Raw genomic sequence first — 19,033 nt, forward strand, 5'->3', positions numbered from 1 at the left:
TAACTGCTCAGTGTACAGCCAGATGTTAGTGCTTTTTTTTTTTCTTTTTACCAGTTATTGCCCTTAGGTCGTAGAGGAACAGGTTGATTCACGGAGTCTGTGGGATGGATTGGCTTCATATATTAAAAGGAAAAAGAAAAACAAACAAAAAGATTACACAAACTGCCACTTACATGATGTGGGCTGTGAATAATGGAATTAAATTGTATTAAGAGACAGGAAAAATGAAGAGTATGCTCAAGTCTGTCATCAAAAGAAAAGACAAATGGCTTCTGTAGAAAATATTTTCAAATTATTTGGCTTGGTGCCATCATGCAACTTTAACTGTCATCTTGTATTTGTTTCCATTGTCATGCTCTGGCATATCAAAAGCCCATTTTTAATGTACCACCATCATATGAATTAAAGTCCTCTTGTTAAAGACTGCTAAATGTTCCTTTTCAAAATACTGACAATAATAGTCTTTTAAAAGAGGCCAGTTTCTCTCTCCTGATAGCAAATATCCCAAAGCACAACAGAGCTAATTGCTTGTCAATTTTATGATGTGTTCCCAATAGAGCTGAATGTATTGTCAGTTCTAGTCATGGAGTGGCCAGATTCTTATGCAGTAAAATAAAAGCTGTGATAAAGGTGCATAAGTATTCATTTTCTGCTGCCCACAGGGAACGCACAGATCGTGATTTATTTCTTGACGTGCATGATGATGGACAATGAAGAGCTTCTTTAATTTCAGAAAAGCATTAGCATATGTTTACACTTGATTAGGCACTTGGGTTTTTTTGTTTTTTTGTACCTTACGAATTAAGTGCACTATCATTAAAATTCAATAAAATTCACCTGTTTCAATTTAAGACTGTTGAAGTGAAGCAATCTGCCATCCAAAAGTCTTCCATTGCTCTCTTCATACCCTGTCCAGTTCGGAGAAGCCATCACGAAATTGATTTCACGTTGTTTTTGTGAGGCCATCAGCTTCAGTGGTTTGGGTAAAGAGGAGAAGGAAAGAGGCTTAGATGAGGAACACAGAGAACGGGCATGAGGTTTGGGAAAGAATGAGAAGGAGTTATGTTTTGGTGAGCTGGAGAAAGAGATGGGGTTTGGTGACAGCCTGGAAAGCAAAGGGGATGACTCGCTTTGGAGCTGTACTACAGGACTGCTGCTGGAAGCCGACCCTGTGGCCTGTATGACACTGATGTGTTGCTGGTCCTTTGCTTCTGCAGTCCTGGAGCTCTGGGGGAACTGTGTTTTAGACTGTGGTGGGCCAGCAGGATGAAACGTGGACTGGAGGTGGTACAGGGGCGTCAAAGGAACAGTGTTACAATGTCTGTCTTGGGTTGCATTTCCATCAGAAGGTCTCTTCTTTATACTTCCAAAAGTATTTTGTGTCAGCCGCTGAGTAGGAGGATGAGGAAAACGGGAAGAAGACAGCATGTCATGTCAGCTCCTACTGAGAGAGTCTCACAGTGGCAGCTCTGTCAGCTAGCACACACATATCCAGTTTGCCACCCACCACCATGCCTGCTTTAACAATCAAATTAAATAAACAGAACATTTTTCCACAAGGATACTCCTACTTTTGCCTCAATAAGAAAATGACTTTATCAATTTCATCCTACTTTATAAAATATGCCTCTCTAACAAGATGCGAAATTGAAAATATTGTCCATCAAAAACAGTGACGTGCGGTGAGGTTTATCGCTGGTGAGACACTGACCTCATCAAAATTAGACTTACAAACATATGAACCTAGAGTGTAGCTTATTCACCATTTAATTATCAACAGTGATTGGGTTATTTTTAAAGTGTCAGAGCAGAATTGTTAGATTTACACGTACAAAGTGTAACACACAAACTTGATTAAAAAATATGTTATGTTGTTACCTACATGTTTGTTTAAATGTTACATTTACTTATAAATGAAGTCCATGCGCTGCTCCTTCCGAACAAAAGCAGTGAAAAAAATTATATAGTAAGGCAAGGTGAGCGGAAAACAAATGAATGGCTGTAGTTTTCTGTCACTTCTACAGCCGGGGAAGAAGACTCCTTGGCCGAATCCCTGGCATCACCAGCACTCCCTATCGATGAGGCAGGACAGCATCGTGCCTCATGTAGTGCCACGTAGTGGTTTCCGGACCACTCAACTCAAGAAAGACGTTACACTCATGCAGTTGTTGACAAAAAACACTGTACATTATATACATTAGCTAGATTATGGAAATGTACGTCATAGAGCAAACGTGTTTGAACATTTTAATAGCATTACGGCCTCACTGTGTAGCATACCAGCACAGCTAGCCAAGCCATTGCTCAATCCATGGTGAGGCTCGGCTGGCTGGTGCCTCACCGCAGGTCTCTTCTCCGTATTCCAGCATTAAATGTGAGAATTCAGCAATTTTGAGTAAAAATAACCTAAAATTGTTGATGTTGGATATAAAATAAATTTATAATACTCATTGGATAAATATAACCATTTAATTTATTTCTTTTTAATTTTCTCCCTCATTATGACCCTCCCCTGACCGCACGTCACTGATCAAAAACTACATTGCATAACAGTTCGAGTTTGACACAATTACCTTGCCCGTTTCCTCTCGAATGTCTTCATCTGAATAGGAGTCCTCACTGTCATCCTCATCTACATCATTGTCCTCCTCTTCATTGTCATCAGGATCACTGCTGACCTCCTCACCATCACTGGAGCTATCTGAAAATGAGTGGCTGCCACCCATGCTTGAGGAATCTGGTGCTTTTTTCTTTGGTTTCTAAATCATAAAATAACAAAAAAAATTTAAACAATTACAAACAGGACAAAAGGTGTCTAGAACAATACCTGAGCATCAGGATTAACCTTATCGGTTTTCTTCTGAATGGTCGTCTGGTGCAGTAGGACCATGTCCTGACTTCCTGAATTATTGTCGCCTTCAGTTTTCTCCTTGTCTCCCTTTATTAGAAATGAAGTGGTATTCACAGCAGAGTTCCCAGTCGGAGAAGACGCACTGCTCCCATTCACTGCTCCTGTTGCACCTAAAGAAATTGGCATTGTGTATTTCTTTAGCAAAGACGTTGAGAGCAAGCAACGGATGTAAAGGCAGTAGGACAACAACAATAATAGTTTAAGTATTTTAATGTTATGCAAAAAGATGTTCACCTTTTTTGTGTGTGACCTCTCTAGCCATGTATGACAGAGAGGCCAGCTATTTCCTACCTGAGGTATGAGACTTCAAATGAGGCTGATTGCAACCCTTTAAGTTTGATGCAAATGCAGTGTTTAGACTCATAAGTGGGACAAAGGCTGCAGCTCCTCTGGGATGTGCTTCTGATGGCCGCCACCGTTCTAGGGGAGCAAGACACTGTTCAGTCACAAACAATAACACACGGTTATGGTCTAGGGGAACCTTTGACATAACATGCGTGTGTGCTCCCCCAGTCTTCTCACCACAAGAAAGGCCAGCGACATCAGTACGCCAAGTTCAAAAAGGAGCAGTTTTTACTTTGCTTCAGAGGGAGAACAGGTGCCAACATAAATATTCTAAATCAACCCTACCTTTCTAACAAAAGAAAAGGGAAATAAATAACAATTTACTAACCTATCTCCCTAAATTTAAACAGGAGAAAAGGGTTAAAAGAAAACGGCTTTTCCCTCCTACCAACTGCTCAAATTGTCTACCAATTGTTACGAGTATTTAATAAGGATATGCTTTATCTTCGCAAGACTAGTGCCACAGGGCACAAACCATCTGATCGCTACTTCGGAACTGCTACAACCATTTCAGCAAGCTGGCATTTCCTGGCGGTGGGAAGGCTGGAGACGAGGCAGAGTGCAGTCGGCGGGCTGCTCAAATACGTCAGGGGACCCGCCCCCTGACCAATCGCGCGGCAGCAATCAGGCGAGCCAGCCAATGAGCGGACACCACCTGCTCCTAATTCCCTCATTCACAAAAGGAACACACACACAAACCAAGGAGAGAGAAAACACTGCAGCCCAACACATACATAACAGTACATGACCCGTAGGATCATAACACACACCATCTTGATATGCAGACAATGCACTCTGCCAAGTTGCTGGTCAATTAGTTCAAAGTACAGTTTTTAAATGCATTCCGTGCCATTTCATCACTTTTTATTGCTGTATTGAAACAAAGGAAATGATTTATTTGTTAATATGTAAAGATCCACATCATCTGTTGGACAGCTGCAACAGTTCCTCTACAGCAGTTTACTTCTGAAACAGCATTTGCTTTCTAAAACATCTGTTCACATTTAGCAGTGTCACATCATTTCGATACACTCAGTTAACAGTCATATATCTTTGTCAATTTGATTATTTGTGTAAAAAAATATATAAAAATCTACATTTCAAGTGGAAATCTGAAAAAGAATAAGAAAATAATGAAGTCAAGGTTCTCATTTTATCTGGAACATAGAATACCTAAATAAGGTGAACTATAAAATATTGTTCCATTCACAGTATAAAACATTTCACTACTACACAGAACAGTCTACCTCCCACACACCCACATGAAGCAAATACAGTAATCCCTCGCCTGTTCGCGCTTCAAGATGCACAGCTTCGCTACATCGCGGATTTTTAGTAGGTAATCACATGATACCGTATGAACATGCTATTGGCTGACAGCATCGGAAGTGCCCTGCGTTCAAAGACTCACGGAATGCAGCGCACTTATGTGAAACACAAAAGCACTTTAAACAGTCTAAGAGTGTGAGAAAAGGAAATGCAGATACAGTATACGGTGGTTTAATATTGGTAAGGGGAGGCTTCATAAACGTTTAAATTAATGTAAATAATAAAAACGTTTGTCACTATATCGCAGAGTTTTGTTTTTCACGGGTGATCCTGGAACGCATTAACCATGAGTAGCAGGGGATTACCATATTCCTCATCTCCTCCAATGTTGAAAAAACACAAAATAAATGACAAACCTGGATATGTACCGAACTGGGAGTGAGCAGCCAAGAAAGACAAGCCCAGACTTCCTCTGCCTCCAAACTCAGACCAATTTAAATTTGAGGCGTGAAGACCAAAGGCTGGTCGGCTGACTGAAGAAAAATTGGAGTTGCCAGACAGAAGCTCATCTGCTGATGAGTTGAGCAAATTACCTGAACAGAAGACACAGTGTGAAGACTCCAAATATAAACTGTTGATTTATTAATTTACTAGTCAGTCTCAATATCACATGAAACATGATATAATCATAAAAGATTATTAACTAGGTCTAACTTATTTTTATTAGATTCATTAATAACATTCATTAACATTCACTAATAATTTGTTTTATTAGATTAGTGCAATAACAACCAAGCTCCTTTGAATTGTTTTGTGTGTGAGACTAACTAGACTGACTAATCATGGTGTAGTTTTAGGACATCTTGAAGCGCTGATCTGTAAGACAACTTTTGGATTTACTAAACAAACATTAAGTGTGTGTCCCACAAACATTAAACTTTTCTCTGTAACTGTTAATACATTACAATACCTAAGGTAATATTTAAACATTTTTTCAGCCATAAACTAAATTAAAAGGTGTGTTTGTGTAAAATAATCTGACTAAAATCACCAAAAAATATATTCAAGTGGAGCTAAACAATTCTGGAGTCTGCTTTTTGTCTTGGCGTTACACTTTCACTATCTCAAAGAAAATAAATCCTTTGCATATATTCAAGCAGGAAGCCGCTGTCATACTTCGTTAAATTCACGAGATGTGCTGCATACATTTTTTCTTTGATAAATTCACCTAGTTAAGCAAGTACAAAACAGTTATGAATATGAAAGCTTGAATATGATTCCAGTCAAAGGGAGTTACTGTCACTTACTGTGTGATATCTTTCTTCTACTTCCTACAGAGGAAAAGATGTCCCTTGAAAGAACTCCCATAGTCACAACAGTAAAGTGACTACAGAGATGTCAATTTGCCTTCAGCATCTACTGTTAAGTCCAAAATGAAACATGTAGGAAATTCTGTGCACGTCTGGTGTGGGGGTCTAAACATGAATAATTCATGAGGATGTCTCTAATGGGCTCTTTATTGTGATAGCATGACAAAGAAAAACATTACTTTTTGGGGTATCTTATCATGAAGGGAAAAAAAAATCATCACAAACCTCGATATGTAAATTCGCATATTACTTTGTGGTCTGGGGTAATCTGACAGCTTATGCATCACTGCTGCTCAATGCATAATGGCCCTGACCACAATTAGTATTCAGAGAAAACAAGAGGATGCCAGCAGCTGCATGCACACTGTAAAGCTGACAGACGTGTCAAATCACACGGGATAAACTGGAGTTAAAGGTTGTCAAAAGACATCCAGAAGGGTGTACAAAGCTTTAAAATGTTAGAATTCATTGATTCAACAGCTTTACCATTTCAGCTACATTTTTCTGAAATGTGTTTAGACTGAAACAAAGTGTCTTCAGCCTCCTTGTTGGAATTTTTTATATATATTCTGTATGTATGTGTGTATTTATATATATTAGAAAAAACAGTTTACAAGGAAGTGCAGTTATAAAGCAGGGACTGATTGTCAAGTCCTTCACAATGATGCATTCATTTACATTCATTAATAACTTTTGAATTTAGTGCCTCTGAAGGTGACTATTTATGTTGCAGCTCCAGCATGTAAACACTAATGTAAAAAAAATCACAAAAACTTCCAAAATATTGGCAGGATGATTGAATGAAACTTGAAGTGGAATGACACATGAAGACAATTAACTTTAAATCAAATGTGGCCTTGTGGCTCATTTGTGCACATTTGCGAAATACGAACCACATGTAAGGAGAGGAGAGCTGTGTGCTGGGCTCGGAGCCGGGCTGCTGCACTTTGTGGACGTCGGATGGAGAAGAGCAGGGGAGGAGCTCACTGACGAGGAGATTATCTGAAGGGTGGAGGAGCCTGATGATGGGGGGGGTAACTCCATATCTGTCAAACACAATCAAGCAACTCTATGAGAGGCAGAAAAAAATCATACTGTCCCTCACACAACACATCTGGACGGCTGTCTAACGTGACCTTAATTGTGCAGCTTATTGACTTAATTTTCAATTTAATAATTCATTGTTTGAGGAATCACATTATCAATGTGATGATTTTGTTCTCATTTCATTATTAAATATACAATATAGAGTGACAATCAATGGCATGTTACAGTAACAACTGAGGGGCACAGTTGAACATTCGGTACACTGTAAAAGGCTTGATGATGACTCAATCATATCACAGTCTGTCAGATCTTAAACACTGCTCTCTTATAGGCTGTGCTTCGCTGCTGGGGGCGCAAGGTTTAATAGGAAAGGCAGCCTTCAGCCACACATTTCATTTATCCGATCTCCATTTATCTATAATGTATCTTTTGAATCTGCAGTTTTGTACACTGCACCAACTAGTCCTCGATCTCCCAGGTGATTCTCCCTTGCAGGAGAAAACAGTAGTAGCTGATTAATTTGAGGAGACAAAGCTGGCCTTTGAATATCAAGCAACATCCCTCACCAGGAACGGGACGGATGAGACGTAAATGACATGAAAGCTGCAGCCATGCTCCACTGGAGAGGCTGCTGTTTCCTGACATTTTTGCAAAACAAAGAACAAAGGTGCTGTCATATTTATAATAATAATAAAAAAAGAATTGGTATAATTTAACTTTTGCCATATCCCACTTGATCTGTTATTCGAAGATGTCCAGCACGCCACTTAAAAATCAAATCAGTGTCCCAATTATGATTCTATTCACATGACTTAAAACATTCAATGGCAAGGACTATCAGGTAAAATGTGTCACTTTATAAATTCTGCACACTCTAAATTATCATATAATTACAGTATTTTTTTAAATATTTTATAGTGATATGCTGCATTTATGATCTCTCTCTTGGTAATTTGCTTCACCAGCATAATTAAACCGGCATTTTAATCACGATGATACCAGTAAAATAACGTCAAATGCTTTTTCTATAGATGTTAGAACAGATGGGTAGTTAACAAATACAAACATGAAAATCCAAATTGCTCATAAGGGAAAGACGCTTTTGCACCAATTGCAGAGTCCATCCTGTATTCATTATTAGATATTAAAGTGTGCGGCGAATATGTATTTATAATTCATAATCATAAAATTGAAGGAGGCGGAAGTACAATACACTGGCATTTTATAACCTATATAAAAATTTTAAATTAAACTGATGAAGGGCTGTGAGCGAGAGATGCACAAGGGAAAACATCTTTAGCAGCAGGATGCAGGTTCTAATAATTTACATACATGGATCCACGTTGCTGTCATTCCGTTTGTGTTCTGTAATATCTAGTGAAAATTGAAACACCGACAGGAAACAAATTCAAATAGAGTGAGACCATTAAAACTCCAAACTGAGAAAGGATCAAACAAAGGAACATGGTGCTGTGAGGAGACAAAGTCAAACATCTGAGGAAGCATGTTACCTCAGGTACAGAAACAGCTTGACAAAAAACATACAGTTTGCCTCAAAGCTAAGCTTACACAACCACTGATCTAATTAAAGTGTTCACTTGTTTTCTTGGAGTCTTTCATTCTTGTATTGTTATCTGCTATCCATTTGGGTCTTCAAAAAAAAGGTCGCTACTCGTTTTCACTTGATATAAATTAAATACAGCCTATAATGAAATGGTTTGACTTTTTCAGAAATATGCTTATCCATTAGCAGACAAGTCTGCAAAAAGATCATCATATTTCACTTCTGCCTGTGCAGTGATGTGAGGTTAAAGCAGCACCCACTTGTTTTGGCTATTTACAGTTGCAATTGAAGACTAGCATGTACACATAGCCAAGAAAGGAAAATGTTAATTCTTTGGTCTTTGTATGGATTAAACAAACAAAAGGTTGGTAGGCTGTTTGTTACTTTTGGTCAGACAGTCGAGACTACGTAGAGGTATCCTATTGTTTACAGTCTCTACACTAAGCTTGACAGGCTAATGGCTGTACCTCTAGGTTTATAAAGATGACTTGAGAATGGTATCTCAACTAAATCAGTATATTTACCCAAAAGTTGTTTTGTCTTTTAAACTCAATGTTAAAGACGCAAATACCCTCTTTTGACCCAACTATGGCAAGGAAACCATGTAGCCTTTTAAACATTAAAAATGATGCATTTTCTGCTTGTATTAATTTTTTTAGCTCTGTGCACAGTTCAGTGTTGTGGTTTGAGTATAGTACACATAAGCATTTGTTTTCCACTGCATGTTCTTTCCTGTCCACGTTATCTACTTGCACAACAGATGGCTGATGATAACAATGATAATCCAGTGACAGAGCAATCAGCACGGATCAGCAGTATTCACACTGCAAACACTGGTGTCTTTTGGGCTAATGGAAGGTGCACAGAAGTAGAGTTAAAGAGTAAAAGGAGCTGCATCACTCTGAAGTATTACAGCATAACAACATGATAAATAACTCTAAGTTAAGGCCAAATGTGCATTCCTAACGACCAATGAACATACATTACCATGTCCTCAATTCTTGCAATACCGGGTTGCTTGTTTTGGCATCTGCTATGGTCCTTCTGCTACAATGGACAAATAACAAAGTGACTCACTTTTTTGGCTGAGGTGATTTTCTGGATGAGAGGAAACAAGGTAATTGGAAAGCAGAGGGATGGAAACCTTCACTGTGACTGACAGCAGTAAAGCAACTTATAAATGCCACTGACTCCTTACTTGACATTGTTTTTCAGGGGGTCACCCTGAGGGTTATTTTGAAGGTTTGAGGTTTGGCTATACAAATTGAACATGTGATGGATGTGATCTAACTGTGGGAAAGGCTTTTTATGGTCAGTCAGTGTTGTGGTGGAAAGGGGGATATCACGGGTTAGGGTTAGAATTAGGGTTACAAAGGGCTTGACAGAAATACAAGGTCCTTAAGAGTCCCACCAGCTCTTCATTCTACTCATCTCTTGATGGAGTTCCTGCGCCCAACCCTGACTCCTACTCTACCTCGAATGACTTGTCCTATCTGCCCTATACCACCAGCCGCAGAGTGAAACATCACACTAACTTTGTTAGGGGTCAATTCACAGCATCATTAACAGATACTGTATTTTCAAGGCCAACTAAAGGCTATTGCTGTTTGATGCTGTCAATGCAAAAGGGCTCAATGTACAGTACTTTCCATAGACATTCCCTTTCTTTCACGGTAAGCATTTTCTCTTTATTTAGTTGAGAGCACGTAGATATTTGACTGATACGACAAAGTAGGTCAATTTGAAGCAATGAATAATTTCATTGCAAGGGAAGTTGTGCTCAGTTTTCAATGAGGTACATGCCAAACGACAAAAGTTGTCTCAACAAAAAGTCAATCAAGCACCAATTCTTAAGATACTTCTGAAAGATACTCCTTCTGAAAGTGAGTTTTGACAAAATACTGCTATTTCCAAAAGCCCATTCTCTCTCTCTATAGTTGTTTTACACACAACTGTACACATGGGCCTAAATACAAAAGATATTAGTATATAGAATAAAACTGTTGCATTACTTTGAGCAATTTAGTAAAGATAACCTCTCAGGTTCTGTTGTAACTGGCCTAAATTTGCTTCTTTTCTAGGATGTCTGCGGTGGTAACGCACGCAAGCAGGCACCCACACACACATGCACACACTGGAATAGGTGGTCTTAAGTGCACTAAGCATTACCTCATGAAGGGAGCTATGCAGTATTTACAGAGAAAAATGATCAATACTCACATTAAAGGCTAACTTTACAGTCTTGTCAGGTTGACTCTCTGCAGTGATGCTACCTTATTTATGGTGATGACAAAGACAAAACAAATTGTGTGCTTCCAGCAGTTCACTTCATGTATGGACACATGTCAATATAGGAAAAAATCAGATGAAATACATGGCATCAAGCAGAGATGGACAGAGTACTTGACCCCAGTACTTGAGTAAGAGTACAAATACTTCTGGTCAAAATTTACTCCACTACAAGTAAGAGTAGCCCAGTTGATACATTACTTGAGTAAGAGTAAAAAAGTACTTGCTTTTAAATGTACTTAAGTATTCAAGAGTAAATGCTTTTAAATGTACTTGAAGTAGAAGAGTAAATTCCTATTTTTTTTTATCCTTGATGAGAATGGACCTGACTGAATTATTGTCATTTTACAATATATAGTACCTTGTATCTTGTTTCAGAGAAAACTCTTTGAAACCACCTGCACTGATGTGCTTGCCTGTAGAACTATTATGTTATAGTGTACCAAGCCTTCCCCAAAATCTATAAAAATGGAAATAAAATTAATGGAAACATCAAAGAGGACAATTATGTCATTTTCACATTTTATTAAACAATTCCCCCCTTCCATATACACACAAGACCAGATGGAGCCATACAGGCCCAACCAACTCGTTTAACTGGGGACCAACTGGAACCCCTAAAGGACACACTGGTGGACTACTGGTTGAGAACTTTACAACAAACTAAATCTCTGCTTTCAACAACTCAATGTTTACAGGAAGGACATATCCCAGTACCACGATATTTGTCTCCCCCAGACTGTCTGTCTCCCCCCACCTGTCTGTCTGTCTGTCTCCCCCCCCAATCTGTGTGTCTCCCCCTGCCCCCCAGTCTGTGTGTCTCTGTGGCCCTGTGTTCGCCAGTCTCTGTCAGTCTGTAGTACTGTAAAATTAAGTGACAAGAGGTTTATAAAGATGACTTCACTGCTTTATTGGTGTGACTTTTGTCAGTTTTTCTTCGGCAAACACAATAAGCATTTGAAAATGTACTTTTTCTTGTCTGAGTCCGCGTTGTCCTTTTTCACTTCTACAAACTCGAACATATCTTTAAGATGAGGCCATGGGTTTTCTTCCTCTGCCTCATAAAACTCCGGCTCATCATGTTCATCAGATTCAATGAAGGCTTCTTCAGCAGCCGCCATTGCCACTGCGGTCTTTTTTTGAGCTGATTGGGTAGGGGATGACATATTTCCGCTTTTACGTAAATCCCAGTTGAGAACGTGTAATGTGATAGGTTTCCTTCTTTGACGAACACTGCGTGTGGCCAATTGCATTTTGGGGGACAGGAACACAAAAAGTAACGAGTATTCATGAGCCTTCTCAGAAATTAGCTCGAGTAAGAGTAAAAATCTTTGCCTTGGAAATGTATTCGAGTAAGAGTAATAAGTATGAAAGAATTCTAGTATTTGAGTAAGGTAAAAATCCTCAGAATCTGTACTTAAGTACAGTACTTAAGTAAATTTACTCCGTTACTGTCCACCCCTGGCATCAAGTGTCACTATTACTGTTGGATGGATGATTTGTGATAGAGCAGGACTCCCATTGTCACTTAATGTGAACAGAAGAAGTCCTCCCCTGTCATACTTAACACAATCAAACTCCAACTATTCTTAAATGTCCATGGCTGAGCCTCTTATCCAACAGTGTGATCACATATCTGACTGCCTAGAAAAGAACATACACATTCTTAGAGTTTTCCTCCTACCACTGAAGAGATATACCTGTGTCATTGCCATGATAAAGACCTATTTTTGTTCTTTAGAATTAACAGTAACAATTGTAAGCAATCATTTATCAAACTCCCTCTGGGCATATAGATCTTTTGGAGAGACCATCACAACAAAAAATGAATTTCTCCTCATACCTATTAGTTCAAACAAGTATTAAATGCTACCATAAATATAGGGGCAAGGTTGACAGTTAGGAAACCAAATGGACTGATGAAGGATGTGAGGCACCACTATGGCAAATGTTCCAAGAAATGCATTTGTCCTTCACTGAATTGTTAGCACAGTTTGCACTATGCATGAAGATCATTTTCATAGGAAGTTATTTGGGGGTGGGTTGTGGCGCCTGGAAACAGGAGTACCTCATGTTCCTCAGACTGACATCCATCATGAGCACGTTCCTAGAGCTCCTGCCTACTTCTGCCCCATCAGCAGCAAGCACTAACCATAAATTGTGTAGCTCAGCCTGCAGTTTTTAATTAGACACACACAGAGAAGAAGAGAGAGGGGGGGGCAAAGAGAAAAGGACAAGTAATTTCATGCAATCAGCTGCTATTAATTTGTTTTTGTTGGCTTAGAAAATGCAGGTGGTGCAAGAAGAATGGGATCTCAGGATGACATTTTCATTGTTTATGCATTGCGAAAACAGTGCATTTTCCAATAGAATGGCATAATTAACTGAAATGTACTTAACTATGCTACGGAATATTTGATCTTGAAATATGCAGTGGGTTTCTAACACACTATTTTAATGTTCTTTAGGAAGCATGTGGAAAGATTATCGCACATAAACTATATAGTATCAGTACACAACTTTCATGGGTGATTAAAATACTCACTTTAATTAAACACAGAATTCACTATACAGCACTTCAGCTCTTCACAGAGAGATAAATTAAACTGGGACTTATTGTATACAAATTCAGCAGTAGAATACCTCAGTTAGTATTGGGTTATAAAAGGTGTGCATTTGTTTGTACATTGGAAAAATATGGTATGGTGTAGTCTAGTGTGACTATGTCAGGTCAGTGTCAAGCACTTGGGTTTTTAACATATCCCTTTTAACTGCCAATGCCTAAGATGAAATAAAGGACAGGATCAAGCTCCACATTGCTATCACACCTTATTTCCTTCCCTCTGCCTCATTCTCTAAAGAGTAAAACATAAATCACATGACAACCATAATGGGAAGTGGGACTGCAGTCTGCCAAATGAAGCAATAAAACAGATCCCGAGTGTCCTTTTAAAACATTAGTCACACAGTGTCCATATGTCCACTGCTTTATTGAAGCAGGAGATGCTGGTAACATTCAGAAAACACCTGTGCACACATTGAATGTCCTAAATGAAGGTCAGAAACAGACAAACAGTGGCACAATTAGGAATTGTAACCCTATAATTTGGTCTTGCTATGGCGGGTTCATCTGAGCTGTAAGGGTTTACAGCTACTATAGGTAACAACAGGCTGTTAAAATGAGAACAATTTTCCATATGTGGACAGTGCAAGAGCCGCTTATGGAAATGTGTTAAGTAAAATGAAGTGAACAAGTATGTGGTGTTGTTTTGGATTGTTATACCTGTAGACAGACAGTCCCTGGCTGGCAGGTTTTCCAAAAACGAAGGATCACCTCCTCAGGTTGTGAGATGAAACAAATTTGTCCGTGTCTGACTAAATTGTTTTAATTTGAATTTATTTTATGCTCATAAATAAATACACACAGGCTGGAAAACAGACACACACTCACAAAAGCACAAAACCGTGATGGGCAGGCATCTAGCAGCTTGCATGGTTCAGGGTCTTGGTCAAGGGGACCTTGGCAGTGGCCAGGAGGTGAATTAGCACCTCTCCAGTGACCAGTTCACACTCCAAACTTTTGGTCCACGCCGAACTTGAACTGGCTACGCTTGGATCCCCAAGAACCAAAAAACATTCCACTGAACAAGCCCTTATACAACTCATTAATTATATCTCATCAGCTGATAATAAAACATTTGCCCTAGGAGTGTTCTTGGATCTGAGTAAGGCATTTGATACGGTTAGTCATGACATATTGATCGCAAAACTAAATAGATATGGAGTGGAGGATATTGCCCTGAAATGGTTCAGAAACTATCTCACAAATCGAGAACAATATGTCCATCTAGCTAGTTTTTCCTCCAAGAAATTATCAATATCGTTTGGTGTTCCCCAAGGATCAATCCTGGGCCCTTTATTATTTTTAATTTATATTAACGATATGGCCATGACATGCACCAAACTCCTCCCAGTATTATTTGCAGATGGTACCAACCTTGTCACTTCACACAAAGATTTCATTATTTTAATTCAAACTGTCAATCAAGAATTACCTTCCATTGCAAAATGGTTTCATTTGAACAAACTCACCCTCAATGTGAAAAAATGTAATTTCATGATCTTCTGTAATAAAAACGCACATTATTCCATAGATTTAGCCAAAATAATTATTAATAATGCTGAAATAGAATTAGTTCACCGTACTAAATTTTTAGGAGTTATTATAGATAGCAGTCTCAAATGGTCTGATCATATTGACCTTGTCTCAAGAAGAACTGCAAAAATGCTCAGCATATTGAGTTAGGTCTGTCCCTTAATTCACTCCACAGCTCACTTAACTTTATATTACAGTTTTTTGTTTCCATTCATCAATTACTGCAACATCGTCTGGGCAGCTACATATCGTACATACTTAAGAAAGCTATGTGTCATACAAAATAAATACCTTAGAATGATTTCCCACTCTAACAGATATGCACCCTCGGCACCCCTATTCAACAAATACCAAGTACTATCCATTGACAAAATAAATATTTATCACACATGCTTATTCACACACAAATTTATATGTAGGAATCAAGAACTTCCAGTCACCCTACAGAATGTATTCACCCCCACTACACATGTCCATACATATCAAACTAGACACAGCAACAACAGTATACTTTTACCATATACCCGAACTTCAAAACACCAATTCAACATCACTTTTAGAGGTCCTAAGGTCTGGAGTGAATTAAGCCCAACACTGTGATCAATATCCTCCTCCTCTATTTTCAAAAATTGTCTGAAAAAATACCTTCTGTCTTCCTGATCTTGGCATTTGTTCTTCTGACAGATTTGTTAATCCATTTTTTGTACTGATTGTGCGTGATTTGTCTTTGCTGTCTTCTTATTTTTGGAATTAATACGCAATTTTTTGGTGTTTTCTTCAGTTGATTGTTTAGCCTGCATGTCTTGAATTTGATACAGGCAGGTGTGGAACTCTGTACAAGCCTGATAAGGCTTCGTTCCCACCTTGCACAGTTTTTGTACTGAACATATGCTAAACTAATAAACTTAACTAAGAAAACATCTAGTGTTACTGAGCTACTGCTGCCCCCACAAGTTAAACTGTCTGCTCAATTCTCCATTTGTTACATCCCACTTCAAAGCGGTGATGTATTTTAACTGTCAGTGTTCGTGTTTTCATCCGTCCGTCCGTCCATCCGTTAGTCCACCAAATATGCAGATAGAATATAGAATATGATACAGGCAGGTGTGGAACTCTGTACAAGCCTGATAAGGCTTCGTTTCCACCTTGCACAGTTTTTGTACTGAACATGTGCTAAACTAATAAACCAAACTAAGAAAACATCTAGTGTTACTGAGCTACTGCTGCCCCCACAAGTTACACTGTCTTCTCAATTCTCCATTTGTTACATCCCACTTCAAAGCGGTGATGTATTTTAACTGTCAGTGTTCATGTTTTCATCCGTCCGTCCGTCCATCCGTTAGTCCACCAAATATGCAGATAGAATATACAGATAGAAAGATGAAACAAAAAGCACATTACTCGGGCGGCAAAGGGGATTAAAATGAGATGATGACCTTGAAAAACTAGGTCAAGGTCAAATTTCAACTTTTGTACACTCAAGAACCGGATAAGATAGAAAGAAGAGGGAGAAGGCCAGTGTGAGTAAGACCACACTGGCCTTACTCACACGGTCAGGGGAGGCAGGTGAGGCACGCCCTCACCTGCCATCGAGAGAAAAAAAAAGAAAAGTGGAAGCAATAAATTAAATAATTATATTTCTCCAGTTATGCCTATAAAGTTATTATAAAGTTTTTATAAAGTTATTTTCTATTTAACATCACCAATTTCAGGTTATTTTTACTCAAAATCGCTGAATTTTCACATTTACCTCTGAAATACGGAGAAGAGACCCACGGTGAGGCACCAACCAGCCCAGCCTCACCATGGATCGTGCAATGACTCGGCTCACTATGCTGGTATGCTACACAGTGAGACCGTAATGCTATCTCTCTATATGTCACTATTAAAATGTTAAAATGTTTGCTCTATGAAGTAAATTTCCATAATTTAGACAATGTATATAATGTACAGTGGGTGTTTGTTGTCAACAACTGCATGTGTGTAACGTATTTCTTCACTTCAGCGGTCTTGAAACGGCTGAAAAGAGGCACCGCTCTAACATACTTCTCTGCCACTCCAGACTTCCTCATACAATAACACAGTTCCTCTCAGGGCACCTTGTCATAAGCTTTCTTCAGATCTAGAAAAACACAATGCAGCTCCGTCTGGCCTTCTCTGTACTTCTCTATAAACATCCTCAAAACAAATAATGCATCTGTAGTACTCTTTTTTGGCATGAAACCATGCTGCTGCATCACTTCATCAAAGTCCAACCAGAATTTCTCCTTCTCCTCCAGCTCACATCCTAACTGTGGAGCATACCCACTAACAACATTGAACATCACACCTTCGATTTCTAGCTTCAGACTCATCACTCTGTCTGACAGTCTTTTAACCTCCATGACATTCCTAATAAACTCCTCTTTAAAGATAACTCCAACTCCATTTCTCTTCCTATCTACACCATGATAGAACAACTTGAACCCTGCTCCTGAACTTCTAGCCTTGCTACCTTTCCACCTGGTCTCCTGGACACACAGTATGTCTACCTTCCTCCTCTGCATCATGTCAACCAACTCTACCTTTTCCTGTCATAGTCCCAACATTCAACATCCCTACTCTCAGTCCTATACTCTTGGCGTTCCTCTTCTCTCTCTTCTTACGGGCACACTTTCCTCCTCTCCTTCTTCGACCAACAGTAGTCCAATTTCCATCGGCACCCTGTAGGTCAACAGCACTGATGGCGGTCGTTGTTAACCCGGGCCTCGACCGATCTGGTATGGAAGTCGTAGGTTTGATTCGCATGTTTAATTTGGCAAAAGTTTTACGTCGGATGCCCTTCCTGACACATCCCTCTGTATTTATCCGGGCTTGGGACTGGCACAATAAGACACTAAAAATAACCAATTCAATGTTGATAATTAAATGGTGAGCTACACTGAAGGTTCATATGTTTGTAAATCTAATAATGATGAAATCAGTGCCTCACCAGCCACGAACCTCACCGCACGTCACTGCAGGGACCGGATAAGATAGACATGAGGGAGAAGGCCAGTTTGAGTAAGACCATAGATCAAAGCTATTGCTTTAACCAATGGCATTAGGTCAGAGCACTAGCTTTGATCTATAACCTATGCCAGTAGGTCAGGGTAAAATTTTGAATTCAGGGGCATTGCGGGAAATTGCAGTCTGTGACTGCCTTGTTAAGTTTTGATATTAGGAAGAAAAAAGGAGACACAACACAACAAATAGACAACAAATAACTTACTTTGAGCCAAGAGTGCGAAGGTTTTAAATTTCAAATATATATTTCCACATCCACTTTATTCAATAACACACTGGTAACTGCATGTTACTTTCCAATTAAGACACTATTATTTGTCAGCACGAGTGCAGCAGTCTGATCCATTTGGCACATTGTCCCTGTTGACATTCTACTTCAATCCATCTATCCATCCATCCATCCATCCATTTTCTTCCGCTTTATCCGCCGCAGCGGGTCACTGTCAGTCATTAAATCAAAGGTTCTCAGAGACTGAAGTGTCAGAGGTAAGTATTAAACAGTTTTGGCACGATCATCTATGGGTTGTATAGCATCCAGGATGTAAATGTGTCTTGCTTCATTATTCTAGGTGAGTACTTGGTCAAAGTTACAAGGTCATACTAATTATTAATGGATAAAATGCAGGACATTTTTCTTTGAGATGGGAAAGAAAGAAATTTGACATTTATTGGGGAGTGTGCACTAATCTCGGATGTGCAAGAGTCACTCGAAATCACCTAAGCTTATTTTGATGAAAGTCCAAAGTACTGTACATAACTTATTTGTTGTCTTCCCCTGAGGCAGGTTCACAAAAAACAGCTTCCAATCTAAATGGAGAAATGAACACTTCCGTCACCTGCTTATGTGAGACAGAATACAGTATCACAAGTTGTTTACCATACAGTGCTGACCACTGTAATTGGTCGTTTAATGTTACTGTCCCACAGACTGGAGTTCATTTGGATCATGACCAGGACAACAGGATTGTGGTTCAGGTCTAATTTTGCTTCTGCTTCAAAGCAGATCAATTCAGAAAAGTCACATTCTGGGATAATGT

The 19,033-nt window shown here is 39.1% G+C and overlaps 1 protein-coding gene across 6 annotated transcripts in view; it reads right to left on the bottom strand.

Moving 5' to 3' along the window:
• The window catches only part of LOC137604796 (bromodomain adjacent to zinc finger domain protein 2B-like), a 47,311-nt gene that overhangs the window by 16,117 nt on the left and 12,161 nt on the right, over positions 1-19,033 (bottom strand). For 4 of the 6 annotated variants that reach the window (XM_068328864.1, XM_068328867.1, XM_068328868.1 and 1 more), the window contains exons 2-8: positions 6,789-6,941; positions 4,942-5,118; positions 3,203-3,331; positions 2,846-3,021; positions 2,574-2,759; positions 838-1,389; positions 52-113 (exon numbers count right to left, since the gene is read on the bottom strand). In XM_068328864.1, coding sequence (XP_068184965.1) covers positions 52-113; positions 838-1,389; positions 2,574-2,759; positions 2,846-3,021; positions 3,203-3,331; positions 4,942-5,118; positions 6,789-6,939 — 1,433 coding nt within the window. In that variant the 5' untranslated portion in view covers positions 6,940-6,941. The remainder of the gene's footprint in view (positions 1-51; positions 114-837; positions 1,390-2,573; positions 2,760-2,845; positions 3,022-3,202; positions 3,332-4,941; positions 5,119-6,788; positions 6,942-19,033) is intronic. The other 2 variants (XM_068328865.1, XM_068328869.1) reach the window with 2 other exon arrangements.

This window comes from Antennarius striatus, chromosome 12 (assembly GCF_040054535.1).
Source record: "Antennarius striatus isolate MH-2024 chromosome 12, ASM4005453v1, whole genome shotgun sequence".
Taxonomy (NCBI): Eukaryota; Metazoa; Chordata; class Actinopteri; order Lophiiformes; family Antennariidae; genus Antennarius; species Antennarius striatus.